Here is an 18,265-nt window from a genome sequence, read left to right as displayed (position 1 = left end):
TTGTTCAGCAACACAAACTGGATTTGAAAAACTTTGTCAGCCGTTACAATGAAGGAGACCACACAGTCAATCATTAAGAAATGGGGCAGCCACCAGCACCATGGGGACACAGTGCCTTGTGTGTGGGTTCCAGCAGTGCCACATCATTCACACAAGTGTTGAAATGCAGCAATCCCTACTGGTACCTGCTTTCTGAGAATGAATAGGGACTGTTGGCCAACAGCAACCCTTCCAACACACACACACATTACCAAACCCTTCCTAAAAAGCTGCAATTGTACTGGTGATGCATCCCTTACAGTCTGCTTCATCCTTTTTGGGGTGGCTTTCTCCAAACCCCCATCACTGGCAAGTCAGATGACCCCTGAGGAGATTTTGGTCTGGCAAAGAGGTGATGAGCCAGCCATGCCGAGACTTTCTTACACAGCAGCTCAGGCTTGCAACTGCACGCTCCACTGCCACGCGGCTTCTCTCCACCTCCTTCTCCTCCTCACATCTCATTCCACAGCCACAGGTTATTGTGCAATGAGCCGGTGGCAGCCACAGCACTTAACTGCATGGAAAATAGCAGAAGGAAAGTATCGGGTGTATTTTTAGCTTATTTTCCTGCAATTTAGTAGTGGGAAAAGAAAAAAAAAAATAAAAATCAAGTTGTTCCATGAGACTTGATGAAGTCTGGTTTCCTATGGATTCATGCGCTATAGCCCCTAAATCCCTCTTGTCCCATGTCCACCCAGGCATCCTGCCTGCCCACAGTAATCCCCAGCTCTCCCACCCATCTGGCAGGGCAAGTAGCAATACACACTGGGCTTGGCCAAGGGGCCAGCTGCTACAAGTGCTGATGGCCTGAGCACTAGACACAACACTGCACTGTAAATGACTTTTAAGGCATCCCTTGCAGTTCTCACCTCTGCTTAGGCACTGACTTTCTCATTGTTTGTAGGACATTAATATTCATGGTACTGCTAGTCCTCTGTCACAAGTCTGCCAGATGGACCAGGAAGTTCTCAGGTGGTGGTTGACCACCAGACAGCACCATCCCATCCACCTTACATACCAAAAAAGGAGCTTTTTTGGACTCTGCTCCTGAATTCCCAGCATCCGCAGAGGTTTGCAAAGCAAGGATTGAGAGCCCCTCACCAAGGATGTGTAAATGCAGTCTTTCCTCCCAAAACCTGAAGGTGTCTGCAGGCATCTGCGTCTTCCCATGCCCAGCAGAGCAGGTAGGTGAGGCGAAGCGTAGGACACAGCTCCAGCTGTAGGCACTGAGTGGTTCAGGACTTGGCTAACCCAGTGGGCAGACAGGCTAATGTTAAACTTGTGTGAAGACGCACCCGAGTTCAAAGGCTGGGAGTATTTCATCCGCTACCAAAAGATGACATCAACTGGACCAAAACTATAAACAAACACTCCAGTTTGCCAGAGCCACAGATTACTAACAGCTCCGTTTAATAGTCAGTTAAATTATCATCTGGAGTTTTACATAGTGTTACAATGATTTTTTTTGTTGCTGTTGTTTAAAACCTTTTTTTTTTTTTTTTGAGTAATCTGGAAGGGTTTTGTGTTTCTTGACACATGGCTATCTCACCCTAAAGCACCCTACTTTCAATCTACAGTAGTAAAACGTCACATTAGAGTTTTAATAGAACATCAAGGAACATGAACTGTAGCCATCTTTGTAAAGAAAAGGACCAAACCATCTTTATATGTTAAGTAACTCCACGACAAGTAAAAGGTAGTAATGCTATTACAGGAGTACGGGTGCAGCAAAGAAAAGATAACGACCCAGAGGTTCATCTCAGGTGAATGATCGCTCATTAATTCAGAAATAAAACAAGAAGAGAGGGCAGGGGAACGAGAGAGGTTGCAGAAATGGATGGAAAATAGTGTCTTTCCCAGCTTTCATGTTGTTGGCAGCATGGGAAGAACTAGGAGTCCAAGAGAGAAAATACTGTGCAGACCCCACAGTAGGACCCTGCAGCAGATGTGGACGGTGTCAGCTCTGCAAGGAAGGGCATGCCTTGGGGCTCACCCATGGCTGTTTTGGGTGAGCAAGCCCCATACAACACATCTCACCAAGACCAGGTCTCCAGCCATGGTGCAGCCCCCCACTCCGGTCTGGGCCCCCACGGCAAGCTGCTGGAATTTGTCTGAGATGGGCTTATGTGTTAGTTGAGGGATTTTGGCAAGAAAAAACCAAGCTTGGGCAAAATTCTGACTTGCAAAGCCAGAGTGAGGAAACCAAGAAGGAAGCCTTTACAAAGCCAGGGCCATGGTGAAAACGGCCCCGCAGACGTGCCACACTGGCACGACCTGCTGGCACAGTGGGGGCAGCAATGCTGCAGTGGTCAACCAAGCGGAGCACAGCCCCACCAGCAGACTGAGTGGTCTGTCACGGGATGGGGATGCCGAGTCCCGTCCAACACTGCGAGAGTGCTGCCAAAGGACTTTGGATGGGTGGCTTTCCCCTTGCCCTCCAGGGTTGTCCATCTCCCAGCCCATGCGGAAGCTGGGGGCGAGGAAGCAGATTCCAGCCCAGCCGGCTGATGATGCTGCGGGGTTTTGTTTGACCACGCAAGGGCTTTGAAATGGGAGCACAGAAGCAGAACAGAAATATCTGCAGAGCCCCAGCGCAAATCTTGGGGCCAGGCGAAAAAGTAACCTAGGCAGGTGTGAACGCATGGGGTGTTCAGGGTTTTCCTGGCAACGTTGTGGCAAGTGGCTGGCAGACTGCAAGGCTCCGTCCCTGCTGCTGCACCTAGTAAGCAATAAAAGAGAGGAGACTGCTTCCCAAAGGAAAACAGTCTGCATTTCATATAAAGGCCACATAAGCAGTATTACTTGGTGAGGATCCAACTTGCATCTGGGCCAGAGCAGCCTTCGTTCAAGCATCCCTTTGAGGTATTGAGCAGAGGTGCCCTTTGCCCATCCCTGGACAGCTGCCTGGCTGGATGTTAAAAGTTGCCTCAGCATCTGCTGGGAGAAACAAGAGGAGAAACCAAAGTGTCTTGGCCAAGACTGCCGGTGGCTGAAAGGCAAAGGAGCAACGGCTCAGTACAGATCACCTGCCCACATATATCTGCATACAGAGACGGCTCTGGTCTTGCTCTGAGCCCCAAGCTCTTGGCAGCATCAGGCACATCAAAATATAAGGAGAAACATGTAAGAAAAAGCCAAATGGATCCAATAGACTTCCTTCTTGCAAAGAGCAGGCGTTTGCCTGATGACCCCTGCTAGACACATTCATCACAGAAACAACATGGGGATGCCCAGGTAATACTGACGGCTGGTGGCTGCTCCCAGCAGCTCCCCAGTCCAGGCCAGCTGCCCCTGGAGGAGAGGTCTGCCCACAAGAAGGGAAGAGCAAAGCGCTGTGTGATCCTGCAGGAAGATACTGAACTGCTGTTGCACAAATACTGTATTGCGGCGCTGTCAGCTGTGACTGGCTGCGGACCACAGCCACCTCCCTCTCAGAACCATGCAAATATTCGAGCTGTGTCCTTGGCAGGTAGGAGGAGGAATGAGGCAGAAAATTGTAAGAGACAGACTGAAGATTGCTCCTGCCAAGACTGAAATAATGAAAAGGAAATTTCTCTCTGAAGAGGCATCGTAAAAATCCCACTGTAGGGCTCCTGGCTTGTCCAGATCAAAGGTGCACAGCTGGAAAGGCCAGAGCTGCCTCCTCCGAGAACCAGGCTGGAAGCTGAAGCTAAAAGGAAGCTGTTTGCTGCCTCCAACACCATCAGTGGTAACAAGGTTTTGGAGAACAGTTTGCTCTGAACCAAGCCCAGTGTCCCAGGACAACCCCAGTTCTCTGGTTTAAAAAAAAAGTCACCGGTGAGAGCTGCAGATGTGAACCTGAACACGGGCAAGCAACACCCCCAGAAGCCTGCCTGCCACGCTGTGTCACCGAGCACTCTCTGGGACCAGGATCTCCAGGACTATCCTCCACCGCTGTGTCGGGGTACACTACACCCCGCTCCCCTCACCATGCAGAGCCTAGGCTACGCCACAGCTACAGGGTGGCTGGTGCAGAAGGCAGCCTCATCCATGCCATCTGGGTGGTACTGTCTTGGCTGGAGGTCTCCTGAGCAGTAGTTTGACATTGCTTCAAAGTCTTTATTATGGTGGGTAAAAAAAAATAATGGAAGGGATTTTTAAGTTAACTTCCTAGGAATGTGGTCCCACAAGAAGAAAGCTCACGATATCCAGCTGACCACTGGCCCTGAGGCCAAGTTGCCTTTTCTCTGGAGGACTCTGCAACTTGGAGCAGACATGGGCGTTGACCATGACATAAGAACCTGAGGAGATGGGGTAACCAATGCCCCTTTCTCCTCGCCCCAGCTGGTGACACCCCACCAGCCCTGCCCTGCAACGGCACCGTTACTCAGCCAGGTCTCATCCAGACCTCATGCTTTACAATTTAAAAAAAAAAATAAAAAATAAAAAAAATCCCAATCCTTTTGGCCATCCAGTGGCTGTTTTATTCAGCCATAACCATTAGCATCTCAACCTGACCTGCATGCCCTGCCTCCATTCTCTGAACACTGCATCACCTGCTCTCCCATCCTGGCTGTGTCACTGTGTTTCTCCCATGACCAGTGTCCCCCACCCTTGGGGAAGGTCCCCACAGCCAGGGCAGGGATGGGGCAGGAGGAGAGAGCATGCCCTCCCAACCTGCCCTCTCCATCGATGCTGAGGAACCTCTTGGCAAAATGAATAAAACAAAACCAAGAAAACTGGGTCCCACAAGACTTCTAACTAGAAAGGCTTTTGGCCAAGTCGAAGAAGAAACTAATACTGAGTCAGTCCTGCACAGAGCAGCTGTTTTCACTCCCCGGTCCAAATTTTCGCCTCCAGAAACATCAGCGACACCCACCCCCCCACCCCCGCCATGGGTCCGTGTATAAAACCCTCACAAATGCCTGTGGGAAGGCCAGCGTGAGAGCGGGCACCTGCAACCCTCAGTAGTCCTTGTCACCATAGTCATTGTAAAGGACACTCAGCGTCTGCTCCTCGCATGTCTTCTTGAGGTCCCGGCTGAGCTCCGACCAGTCGAGCCCATAGGGCTTGATCTCACTGTAGCGGCAGGCAAGGTACTTGAGGGACGAGCGCTGGAGGCTGATCTTGGGCTCTTGCAGGAGGCCATTGCACCAGCTGCTGAGGTCCCCCAGCTGTGAGAGGATGAGGCCGGCCTTCCTGCAGTGAGGACAGGCAAGGGGAGATGCCGGGGTGGGAGGTGGGGATGGACAGCGAGGGGGCAGCAGGGGTGATGGAGACGCCATAGGGTGATGGTGGGAAGGGCAGAAGGAGCATATGAGGAGAGAAAAGCAAAGACGGTTAAGGAGACCACGGGAGCTCCTGGAGGGAGAAGAGATAACGCAAGAGTCAGGCAGCATGGAGAGCAGCAGAGTGGAGCCCAATGCTGACAGGACGAGGAGGAATGATGGGGCAGGACACACCAGCCCATGGCAGCACTGAAAGCCTAAATGCACGTGAGAACAGCCCCTACCCAGGTCAGAGATGCCCACGCCACCATGGTGGTGCTGGACCTGCTGCGCTGGTCTTGGGACTCACTTTACACTTCCCTGCCCTGTCCTCCCTTCTTCAACCCTGTATTGTCCCCACAACAAGGCCAGGTTTGCTGAGGGTTTAGTGAGGGTACAGTCACAGGTGTAGCTGTGAGACCCCCAACACCCCTTGGGATGGACATCATCAACAACTCAAATGGCATCACTAGTCACTGCTGCAGCTACTGGACCCCAGATATAACAAGATAGGAAAGTGGGAGCCGATAGCACTGCAGGCAGTGGGGAGAAATGCTAAAAGGTGTCAGGCATGACATGTGCGGCCAGCCCAGGGCAGTGTCATCATGTGTGTCCTCTCCATGAAGTACATGTGTTGCATGTTTGGGAATTGCACTGGTCACTCGTGGCTTGGTGTAAGACACCTCCAGTGACATGGCAGGAAGGGCAGGGAAAAGGTGGGCATACCAGGAGCATCACTCCCTTGCCATCATGTGGCTGAGGGGGACGTGATGGAGAAGAAATGCACAGTATTGGGAGCCAGCACGCTGGGACACCAATGAGTATGAAGGAGATTTAGGAAAAAAAATCACTCAAAATATCATGCCTGGCTTGTGGGGGTCTGTATGGAAGACTGAAGGTGAGTTAAAAATTATGATTGTCCTAAGATGCAATATCACAAGATATAAATACAATGAATGACACTCCTGGTACATGACTTGCAATGTTTAGTAACAGTTTAGGAAACATGTCCCACAGGACAGCATGCAAACTAGAAGGAATATACTGAGGCATACAACATAGGTTTGATCCAAAAAGCTCTGAGAGAGCAGGGGATGTGGCAGAGCTCCCCAGTTCTTTGCATGTGCATTTTGCATCTTCCAACTGCAGAGAGCAAAACAAGGAAAGGCAGGTCGCGGCAGCGGTGTTTCCTAAAAAGCCACAACCCAGCCAAGGAAGCCAGGAGAGAAGGTTGGGTGACAGAGGGAGAGGAAGTCCGGGACGAATCCATCTTCAGCAGAAGACAGACACACAGCACCCCCAGGGCAACATAGCCTTGGTGTGCGCTTGTTCTGGTAGCAAGAAAGTGCTAAATTACCAACCCCTCACATTGGATAAGATATTGGAAGACCGTAGAGGATCCTGGCCAAATATGATCTAAAGTGTGTTCTCTTCACATTTTTCCTCTTAAAATTGTGTTTCTAATGCTTTTATCAAGAAAAACAGTTTGTTCAGATAAAAGACATTATGTTCATTTTAATCTTGTCTAGCACTTTGGGTGATCTCCACGGAACCTGACACATGCGGAGGTAATGGATTCAAATGAAGTGTCTTGAAGGTGAGTATTGCATGTGCCTGTAAACCCAGACAAAAGTTTAAGTGTCTCAAGAGCTGGGATAAGTTTCCTAGCCAGCTTCAAGGTCAATTGGTGTGTTAATATAGACAGGGAAGATACATCCCCTTGGTAGCTTTAACTCAGCATCTGTTCAGCACAGAAGAGGCAGCGGAGGCACAAATGGTGATGCTAGGGGAAAAAACCCTCTTTGTCACATTCTTACTTGGATAAGCAGGGGTTGTGTGTGGAGTACATGGCTGTGTTGTGGCTGGTTTGACAGTTCAAGGGTACATATACCAACCATGGAGGAATATCCACAGCCCCTCCACACCTTCCTCCAGGCCAGATACACCATGGGAGAGCTGCTTGGAGAGGAATTAATTTACCCTAGGCCCAGCCAGAGCCAACCTTGCCATTCCTGGAGAGGAAACCCTCAAGAGGTCCATCACGGAGGTGGCTGCAGCTCCAAGGGGCCAGTCTGGAGCCACCAAGAGGTTGTCCAGCTCTGCAGCAATGTGACACCCGCAGCCCCGGGGCTCACATCCAGAGGACAGCAGAGAGGTGAAGGTATGTAGCATGGTGTTGACTCTGGAGATAGCCACCCAAGCTGGCCAGGTCTTCCAGCCATGAGAAGGTAGCTGACCTCTCACTTGTCTTGGTCCTCACATCTAGACATCTAGGCAAGGTGCCACGACTGCCCCTCTTCCTCCAGCGTCACAGGTACCCTAATAGGAACGTTGAATATGGTCCCACAGATTTTGGCTCAAAGCCCATAGACACCACCAGACTTCACCAGGCTTTGCATCACTTATTACTTGCTAGAAAATGGCTTGCCTTTCCCTCTATTTCTTCTCCTTATGCAAAGTCCAGGGCTCTCTGCACCCCTTCTCAGACTGGGAGGCAGTGAGTCGCTTTCATAACCCCAGGCAAGTTATCGGCACATACCCTCGCTTCCTTTGGTCCAGCAGCCAGTGTCACCAAGAAGGGAGGCGAGTGCACCCCAAGCGAGCAGAGCCAGAAGGCAGCATGGCCGCATGGAGGAGGAGGGACATGGTAGAGTCAGTCGCGTGGGTCCACATCCAGGACTTCAAAGGAGCATCAGCAACAGTCAAACAAACACTCTGTCTGCCGGCTAAATAATGTCATCTGCAAGTGATTTGTCCTGTCACCACCAGTCTGGATGCTTCGCCCTCGCAGACGATCAAACAGAAGGTCTGCTTTCCAAGATTTGTCATCACCAGAACCCACTGCAGCTGCCTAAATGTCTCTTTCCAAGTAGCGCGAGCTGCAAACACTTCATCAGCAACTTGCGTCATCCCATCCTAAGTGCTCCAGCATTTCCAGAGGGTGGAATTAACCCTCTGGCGCATAGATTCACACAGCAAATGGTAACATTTGGCCAATTCAGTGGCATTTCTGGCTGCTCCATGCCAATGCACCTCTGCCTCGTGGGGCTCGAGGCAGCAGCTTCCACCACACCTTCTGGCTGGTCCTTGGTCTCCTCACTGAGGCAGCAAGCAGCGATGGCAATGCTCAGCCTCAGCGATAGCAGTGGCTGTGTGACAACTCCAGTCTGTCACGTAAGGAACTTTATGTACTCACGCAAACCATCACAACAGATGTCAGATGGTCTGTGCAAACTGGGGCTGGATTTCACATCTGGAAACGGAGACAGAGCGGCATCACCGCAGCTGGGCTTGAGACAAAGGTGGGACATAAGTCCAAGCCTGCTGATCCCACTCGGTGTCATGGGAATGAAGCAACCCTGGGCAGAGGAGCTGGTGGGAGCCTTAGCCTTAACAAGACTCCAAGCACTGGGATGTCGCTACTGAGCTTTGAGGCTGTGCCTGAAAGAGCTCACATTTCTTAGAACATAAATGGGAAAAGGGGAAAGAGGAGAAACCCCAGCTTAGCCCCAGGGAGTGCAGGATCTCTTAGGAGTCTCCCACCAAAGCTGAACTAGGAGACGTGCCTAAGACAGCCACCAGATATTTGCTGAGTCTTTCTGACCACCTAGCAGAGGTTTGGAGGACAGACAAGGTACGAGGAAGATGTCCAGTCCTCTGCTACAAATCCACGAGTGGTGACCTGGAGAAGCACGGCTGGAAGACAGCTAGTGGTGAGACCAGCAAGAGGAGGTGTGGGACAGGGGGTAAGGTGCAGGCCATGCATTTCATAAATCAGAGCTGTTGCTGACGTACATTTGAAGTAATCCTGATTTCTGTATGGGCTCAAGACTCCAGTTCTTTGGAGGCCAGATGCTATGAAACACCGCTGCAGCCCACACAATCTCCCAGCCCAGCTTGCTAAACTGACTGGAAACATCCACATTACTGGGAAACCACGCAGACAAAAGCAGACGTCGAAGGACATGGGGAAAAGGGAACATCTGGCTGTCTCTGCAAGCCCTTAGCATGAGGCACCCCATCCCCAGGCAGCTGGAGGGGCTGCAGTGACCTGGAGGAGCCCAGGGAGAGGACATGGTGCTCATTCAGGCATGAAGGTACTGCTTCAGCCAAGAAGAGCTCAGGGCAACCTCCTCCAAAACCTGCCGTGGCAGCTTAGCACTGCCTGGGCACCAAAAACACTCATGTCCCTGAGATCCAGGGACGACCACACGACCCCAGGCATGGATCAAAAGGGAGGGAACGTGCAATTCAGACCCAAGATCAATCCACTGCCTGCTTTGGACCACAAGTGGCAGTGACTTCAACACACAGAGATGCATTCAACTCAAGTCAAAGCCCAGGAAAAGGAGGAAAGCCAAGTCTGACCTTGGCATGGCCCAGCACATGTGTATGTGTTTGCACGCACTTCATCCAGCAGCTTCCACAACCAAGCTCTCCTCTGTCACCTTCTCCAGCAGGCTTGAAGGTACAACCACGTCCTTGCACCTTCTTCCCTACATCAATGCCCGGGGCCCTTCTCTAGCAACATGCTCTGACCACACTTTCTCCCCTCCTCACCCGCAACAACCTCCATTCCTCAAAGGTGTATTATTTTTTCCAAGACCCTCTGCCTTTTTGTCTGTGGCAGCAGCTACTGAGGGAAAAAGAGAATCCCATCCCCTTCCCACCCTGCATAGCATGAATGGACTAGGCAAAACTCCAGAGGCAGTACAGGGCTGGTGGGATGGAGAAGGATGATGGGTTGACAGTGGTCTACTGCCTTCCACCTTGTCCTATGTTTGTGGTCCTTCAAGGGAGATGGCTGGACCCCAAACATATATGCACAGCATCCAGCAAAACAGGAATCCCACTGCGAGACTCTAACCTCTATCATCAAATTCATGAGATTTGCCAGAGAGTCACCTTCCTGGTGACCAACATCTACAAGGGATAAGCTTGTTGGTGGAGAGGCCTGCCTGCCTAGCCAACCCAGCTCCCGAGCCTACCTGGGCCCCAGCTCATCTTCACAGCGCCAGGTGAACTCCCCAAAGCTCTCATAGTGCTGGTTGTAGTGGTAAAGGACTCGGTGCAGGCTGGGGGAACCCAGGTCCAGCAGAGTGTTGTAGGCTGTTTGCTGCTCCTTGCCGCTGGTGTAGCCGTTGAAGAGGTTGTAGATCTTGTCTGCTATTTCTGGGCAGAAGGATGCAGTATTCAGTAGGATGCAAGGAAAGGCATGAACAAAGCCCACCAGGCTACAGCTCAGCTCTATGGAAACCAAGACGAGAGCCAAGATTTGTCCCCTGAGTCATATCAAGACTAGATCCCAATGGAGGAGCAACAGAATAGATAGCATTCCCCGGACTCAGTTCAGGTTAGGTTCCCATAGTTTGTTCTGATTAGGAGAAGAAACGGGTGGTGTCATCAGGTACTGTTAGTGAAATACCATTTATTTATGAGAAGGCACACAACTGGGGTTTCTTGAGCACAGCCACCGCCTACACTAACAGTTGCTTTCTGGGCAGGACAGGCAGGTCTTCTTGGCTATTTCGCTATGTCCTGAATGCCTGCCCCTCCACCCATCCTCCCACACCTCCACCAGCACAGAGTGCCTCTGTGTTTGTTTGTGGAGAGGATATGTGTCTCCTGCTGCTCTCCACACCAACTCTCAACACCATGTGGCAGCACCTGGGCCGCCATGGGTGAAGGAGATGTTACAGCCAGGACACAAGATGTGTGTGGGGACATGCTGGAAGGGGGAACTCCCTGTTGCTCGTTCCAAGCATCACAGTCCAGCAGCTCCCCTCCCTCCATCTCACCTTGAGCTTTCACATCGTCTACCACAGGGCAGGGGGTCTTGACCGTCACGTCACTGGACCTGGAGCGTCTTCCTGTGTTATCAACTCCCCAGAGCGTGAACCTGGCCGAGAAGCAAAAAGGTGAAGCTCTGGACTCCCAAGGCATCATGCAAACACAGGCAGCATCAAGCAGGAGCACCACAATCAGGGTGGCAGCGCTGCCACGGGCACAGTACGGGGGAGGCAACTCACATGTAGGTGGTGTCAGGCTCCAGGCAGCGAACGATGAGGGAGATGGTGGAGGAGAGCCTGTCAGGCACTTGGGCCGGCATGGCGCAGGGTGACTTGGCGCCAGAGATGATGTCGTCCACGAAGCTCAGCACCGTCTCTAGGGAGAGAGGGGTGGACGCACCACGGGTGATGACATAGGTGTCCCCGGGGTTGTGGAAAGCCCCTGAGGTCTGTGCCCGCTACCATGCTGCCTGGTGCCAAGGGGGACCAAGGCTCATGCATGAGGTTGGTGCAGAGATGGACCCATTGCTTTTCCAGCAAGGCTCACCACCGCGGTGCGGAGCTGCCACTTCTGCAGCATGGTGGGCAGGAGAGGAGCTGCTTTCTCTTCCACAGGTTACTGGATATGTTGCAGCATCCCCTTGCAAAGAGAGAGACAGAGGCTCTCCTCCAACATCTCCATTCCACCCTCCCCAGGGAGAAGCAGTGGAGTGCCCACTCACCTGTCTCCACCTTGGAGTGGTCCATTCTGTCGGTGACTTTCTCTTGACGGAGGAGGTAGTCAACGATCTGCACCCCGATGGGGGGCTCCGAGTGCCCCCACTCCAGCACCACCAGTGTGCTGCTTGGCTCGTGAACAGTGGAGAGCCGCAGGCTGGAGGGCAATGCTGGCTGGTCAGCATCTTGGGAGGGCAAAGTCTGCTGGCTGTCCCCACCACCCACCCATGTTCGCCCTCACCCACGTCTATCACCACCTTGCTGCTCCTCTGTGCCATAAAAAGGCAGCAAAACCACCAGGCTGAGGCACACAGTATGGGAGAGATGCTGAGGACAACCTCTCCAGCCAGTCCCCATGGGTGGTGCAAAAGGCAGCATGAGTGTGTTTGCTAGTACCACTCACTGCTGTGCAGACCACAGCCTTGCACCAGAAATGAGTTGGTTTCTGTAATGTAGTATGTAGGGACTCTTTTTGCATTACTCTCTTACAGCAAAAGGGCTTCAAAGCATTTAACCCATGGGAGAGCAACCTCAGGAGAGAATTGACTCCCCCTCTCCTACCCCTCTTGGCTCTGGGCTGGTCCGAAGGGCTCCTTCCCTGGGGTTTCTCTACCAGGATGGATCAAAAAACAGCTCCCCAGTCCTCAGCTGAATTTAGAAAAGACACTGCATCTCTGCATCCTCTGCCCGATTTCCAGATCCCCCATCCACTTGCAAACCTGTCCCATAAAGCCACCCCAGCCCAACCACCTCCTGCCACCACACCATCGGTCATTGCCGCCTCCTCCCAGACCCATCACACCAAGAGACCAGGCTGGGCACGCGTGGAGACCTACATGGGGTGAGGGAGAGGCGCGCAGGTGGGCAGCCCATCAGCCCCGAAGGCACTCGAGTCACAGCGGCACCAGTCCTCAATGACATCCCCGCTGCCCGAGCACCACAGCGAGCTCATGGTGGCCTCCTGCAAGAGCTGGGAGAGAGGAGAAGGGGGTGAGCATCAGGCAGGTGAGCTCCCATCCTGTCACCACTTGAGTCAGTGCTCATCCATCCCCCAGTTGGTTCAGTACAGTCCGTCCACCCTGGAGAGCAGGGCTGGCCAACGGGCAAGGGCTGCCACAGCTTGACATGATGCTACCAGTACAAGCTGCCTGCAAAGACCACCCTGCTGCTGTCCTGCCACCTCCCATGCCCACCCCAACACCCCCAGCCAGTGGGTCCTCACCCGCTGGGTCTGGTTGTTGGTGACCAGCTCGTAGATGGGGGCCGCTTTGGTGACCTCCAGCAGGATGGGCTCAGCTGGCACATCGGGACTGGAGGCGACGTGGCAGAGCGGGCAGGAGGAGGGGCAGCGCCCGCGGCTCTGGCACTCCATCCGCACACCGGCTGCCATGCGCTTGGTGCCTGACTCGGAGAGGCTGGCGATGTACTCGGGGAAGGTGAGCACCTTGGGGTCCCTCTCACGCTCCTCCGACTCATCTGAGGGGGAGTTGCCTGGGTAAGGAGGAAAAGAGGGGCACCAGGGTCGGCTCCAAGCCATCAATAAGGGGATGTGAGGGGGCTAGAGCCCTGCCTGCCACCCAGGAGAGAGGCAGTGCCACCCAGAGACCCCCCCTGTATCCTTAAGGGCTCCCTGTTTGCTCTGTAGGGATGAAACGTTCCCTGGTCTTCAGAAGAGGAATCAGGACTGAAAAGCCCACCCTGGTCTCTACCATGGCAGGTCCTTTTGTCTCCCCATGCCTCAGTTGCCCCAGCCCCAGCCCTTTGCTTGGCACTGGGACAGACCACCCTTGCAGCGTGTCCCCACGAGAGGGAGCCTTCTTCATGTGGCTGGAGATGCATGAAGGATCTGCCTGGGCACCTTCACCGCACACTGATGCCTTGCCAAAGCCCCCAGCCAAACTCTCTGCTGCAAAAGCCCTCCTGGTCCAACAGCTCATTTCTTTGCTCAACTCCTTCGGTTCCCAATGACCCTGATCAAAGCTGATGTGACAGACACGTTGGAAACCAGAGACCATGAGTGTCAGACCAGGGTGCACAGCAACAATGCTGACTCGGTGCCCCCCCCCAGGGTCTGCAGCCTTGAACACTGAAGAGCTCAGAATGAGCAGGGAAGACTTGTCAGTGCCTCACAATGCCCAGAAAGCTCCCGAGATGGCTACAAAGCCACCAAGCTCCTCTCCAGCCCCTCCACACCTCCTCAACTCAGTCCCCGTGCAGGAAAAGGGAGATGAGGAGCAGTTCCCTTTCAGGAGCTGGCTCAAGCCTGGTAACTGCTGTCTCTTCGCACTGTCATGGGGCGTGATGGAGGTGGACAAAGTTACAGCCAGGCAAGGAAATAGGGTCTCTCCCTAATGGCTTAGCTTGCAAAGCACCATCACAAAGCAAAAGAAAATGGTGAGATGGAGGCAGATACATTTGTTGGGACTGCAGACCCCCAGCCAGACTGTGACAAGACTGAAGGCTCATTTACCCTCTGCCCTGTGCACACGGGGGAATATCTGCAGGTCTTACCCTACCAACCCTCAGGCCACCCTGCAACCCAACAGGCTCGGAAAAAAGATCTGCAGCAGGAAAGCATCACCACAGTCTACACTTTTCCCAGCTCCGCACAAAGGTGCCTGACGCTGGGTGCCACCATGTCACCGCTGCATGGGGCAGTGAGCCAGACCCTGCATTTGGTGGGCTTTTCTCCAGCACTCCCATAGCAGGAAATATTTTGACACAAGGGGAAAAGTCCTGGCACGGAAATCAAGAAGGTAGGATCTGCCCATCACTGCTGTGCTCTGGCTAGCATCACCCTGCCACCACGAGCCTTGCCATGCAGGGGAACGGTGATTTTCACCCAAAATCCCTGCCAAAGGATATCCCTGGCTCTACACTGAAGAAAGAGGGGCCCAGAGGGACCACTGATGATGGTCCTTGGGGTCAAAGGAAGCCGAAGGATGCCCAGGCAAAGCCCTGCCCCTGGGGCAGGCTCGGAACGTTGCCGGCGGTGGCTTGGTATGGGCTGGCTGCTGCGGGGAGCCGCCGGAGAGCACGTCCATGGCTCAGTAGGAAGATCTTCCTATTGCAAGGGTTTGCTGAGAAATGGGCCAGCGCTAGCCTACCCTCAAGACTCCTGCAAAGAAAACAAGGCTGTTAAACAAAACCCACGGTACAAGAGCATTGCTCCGCTCCCCCAGCAAGCTGGAAATGGATCGCTTTGGGCTGGCTGTGAATTGCAGCTTAGCAGGCGCCAAGGGAAAGCAGAGGAGCCAGGGAATGATTTGTCTCTTGCAATTTCTCAATCAATATCCAGCTCCTGACGTTTGCAAACAAAAAGCAAAGGAGGGAAAGTGGCAGGTGCCAGAGCGAAACCGAAATGTGATATTGTGGGTGGAAAGAGACTGCCAGACCTGAAAAGCCTCCAAGCAGGAAAATCAAAGAGGAGGAAATTGCAGGAGAAAAAAAAGTACTTGCAATCAAAAGATGCTACATCTGGAGACAGCCCACAGCAAAACAGCAATGGGTCTGTACTCTCGCAGGTGGGCTTGGGAAGAAGTCCAGGCTCCAGGAGGTCTGAGCCCGCAGGATCCAGACTCAGGCTCAGAAAGAAGCCTTTCCCACACAAGAGCCCTGGAGAGAAAACAAATGTCTTCGCGGCCAGGGCACAGCAAGAGCAGCACCGTAGCATGGTGCCAATACTGAGAATTATGAAGCTTCATGCTGGAAACAGTGCGGCGGTCAGGGTGCCTGCGAGCTCCAAGCTCACGCTGCCTGCACCCAGGAGCTTCTGGGTGGGGGACAGCAGACCAAGGTCACCTAAAAAGTAGCAGCTCTGCTCAGCATCCTCCATGTCCAGGTTTGGGAGCTGGCTCTTGCTTGCTGCCCAAGGCTGGGTGGTACAAGCCAACGTCCCCAGCACAGGCAGCAAAATGCCTGCAGGCAGCTTTGCAAAGGCCAGCACAAGAGATGCTGTGGTCCTGGTGACAGCTGGCAGCAGGCAGCCATTAGGCTGCCTCTGCTCTTGGAAAACTCGCATCCAAACCAGCCATCGCCAGCCTGCAAAACCCCTTCCACCGGGGATCTGTCACACCTTGCTGCAGTGAGGGCACCAGAGGGGATGCAGCAGTGCCAGATGCCTGCTGCACCATGGCAAACCTCACATCTCAGTTCATGACTGTTTTCCAGACATTAAAAGCACAGCACTGACAGCCCAGGAGAAGAAAACACACTAGAGGGAGAAAAGTCTGGCCGCAGGATGCAAGTGGAAGACAGCAGATATGGCGGAGACAAAAGGAAGGAAGGAACAGGATTAAAGACAAATAACAGTTAAGTCCAGAATCAGGCAGGACGGCTTGGTGGGATTAGTACGTTCGTCTTTCATCTCCCTGGGGATGTGGGTATTTATCTTCCTTTCTGGCCTGGACTAACGCCTGCTGCAGTCCACGGGAGTCCTTCGGCCGGCTTCAAAGGGTACAAGAGCAATGTGCAAATAAAAGGATGAGATGGGATGCAGCCCTGCTGCAGGCTTGGCACTTCCCCTGCTATGCTGAAAGCAAACCCAGGTTCCCACTCCCATGGGGTGGCTGTGGGGACCCTTCCTGGGGACAAGAGGGGCTCCTACCTTTGCTGATGTCCTCATACTCCAGCCAGAGCTGCCGCTGGACCTGCCTGTTGGGATACCAGATGGAGCAGGACTCCTCGAAACCATACACTGCCTCCTGGATGTAGTGGTTGCCAAACTGGTCCAGCAGCGCCACGAAATCTCCACGGGAGGTGGCCCCATCCAGAGAGTGGAGTGCATTGCTGAAGGCTGGGGAGGAGATGGGAGGAGATGCTCATATACCAAGAGGATCCCAAGCCCTTGCTACCTCCTTACACACTTGTGATGGGCAACCAACCTCTGAGCCCATCACTTGTCAGAAGAAAGCTGTGTGTCCTCTCACCACCCCTTTTTCCCTTCTTTCCCCCGGCCCTGCATGCTTACATTGGGAGATGGTCAGCTGGTTGAGCCGGACGTGGTACATGACAGACTGCACCTTCCAGTGCTGCAAGAGGGGGTACCCGGACACCTCACTGAAGTTCACCATCCCTGCCAGAGAAAGGACACAGGGGCTTAGTGCCACTGCCCAGGGATGTCTCCCCATGGGAATGGATGCAGCCCCTCATGCCGTGGCCGGGGCAATGCAGCCAGTGGGGTGGGAAGAAGCCAGGGGAAAAGACTGTGCACACACCACATCCCCCCAGGAAGGCGGCGAGGCATTCAGAGCTGAGGGTCAGCTGCTCCCCAGCAATTAAAATCATGGCTTTGAAGGAAAACACGTGGGCTCGTTTCATCCTGCCGTCCGGGACTCTGCGTTGGAAGATAACGAGCCTCCTCCTGCATCCCCTCCTGCTTCCTTCCTGGCACCCGCTCCCAAGACATGCCCAGGTGTGCTAATTATTTCACTAATGAGAGTTGCGCTTTTTAATGAGCTGTTTGCAGGCCTGGGAACGGTCACCGTCACGCCACATGTGCCCAACTGCAGCCAACCAAGAGGCCCTGGGTCCCCTTCAACTGGGACCAAGCCAAGCAGGACACAGGTGTATGGGGGAAATGGCATGCCTGTCAGTGTGGGACATTATGGCAATGCTGGGGCTGAGCAGGACCTGGGGTTTCTCCTTCTCCAGGCAAAGACATGCCATTCTTCAGCCATTTAACTGTGTGTTATGGGAGCCAGAAATTCATGGACACCAGGGCTGGGTGGCTACTTCATCCTGCCCAAGGCACAAGCCAAGGCGCATAGCAGCTCAGCTTCCATGAGCAGAGGGACAGAGATGCCACCAAACCTTGGACAAAGCCCCAGAAAGGCAACTAAAGGGTGCTCATGGCTCTGATTTTGGTGACCGGAGCATCCCTCGGTGTGCCACAGCAGGATGCCGGCACACGGCCACCTCCTCCCTTGCGGGTCCGCTGCCATACAGCCAACACGGCACACCTCACTCAGCAGCAAAGCGGCAGACTCTGCTGCTAAACAGCCACACAGCAGGAGTTCAGGAGGATAACAATGGGCATTCCCCCCTCCATAACTAGAAACGAAGGCGGAGGATATGGAGGGTAAGATCCTTTGCCTTCCAGTGCCTCTCCCTTTGGTGCTGGCTGCTACCAACAGCTTCAAAGCCTTGGTCTTCACTGCAAAGTGTTTATGCTAAAACAACCCTTCCTTACACAGCAGCTCTGCCTCTCGTGTATTCACAGCAATATACAGATCTGCTTACTGACAAGCAGAGAAAATTTTACTTCTTTTCCTTTTTTTTTTTTTTTTTTGGCCTTAATCAGCCACAAAGAGCCAGCAAGCAGTGGGAAATGAATAGGACAATTTACTGGCTTCTGCCTCCTTGGCATGACTGTCAGCAGAGTCCCAGCCCCACCAAGCCCGCCATGATGCTGAGGCCATGGCAGCACCATCTTCATTACATCTGTGTAACCACATCAATGCAGCGGGGAGGACAGCAGAGCCTCATTGGGAG

General features: G+C 53.3%; 1 protein-coding gene across 1 annotated transcript in view; it reads right to left on the bottom strand.

Annotated features, from left to right (window-relative positions):
* Nucleotides 1–4,964: 4,964 nt before the first annotated feature.
* The window catches only part of ASTN1 (astrotactin 1), a 63,838-nt gene continuing 50,537 nt past the window's right edge, over nt 4,965–18,265 (bottom strand). The window contains exons 19-27 of the mRNA XM_010580723.1: nt 16,743–16,847; nt 16,380–16,568; nt 12,996–13,264; nt 12,610–12,743; nt 11,779–11,930; nt 11,297–11,432; nt 11,066–11,166; nt 10,256–10,439; nt 4,965–5,199 (exon numbers count right to left, since the gene is read on the bottom strand). Coding sequence (XP_010579025.1) covers nt 4,965–5,199; nt 10,256–10,439; nt 11,066–11,166; nt 11,297–11,432; nt 11,779–11,930; nt 12,610–12,743; nt 12,996–13,264; nt 16,380–16,568; nt 16,743–16,847 — 1,505 coding nt within the window. The remainder of the gene's footprint in view (nt 5,200–10,255; nt 10,440–11,065; nt 11,167–11,296; nt 11,433–11,778; nt 11,931–12,609; nt 12,744–12,995; nt 13,265–16,379; nt 16,569–16,742; nt 16,848–18,265) is intronic.

Source organism: Haliaeetus leucocephalus, unplaced genomic scaffold (genome assembly GCF_000737465.1).
Source record: "Haliaeetus leucocephalus isolate CR32 unplaced genomic scaffold, Haliaeetus_leucocephalus-4.0 Scaffold730, whole genome shotgun sequence".
NCBI lineage: Eukaryota > Metazoa > Chordata > Aves > Accipitriformes > Accipitridae > Haliaeetus > Haliaeetus leucocephalus.
Note: the sequence above shows the minus strand (reverse complement) of the source record. Positions and strands in the feature narration are given on the sequence as shown.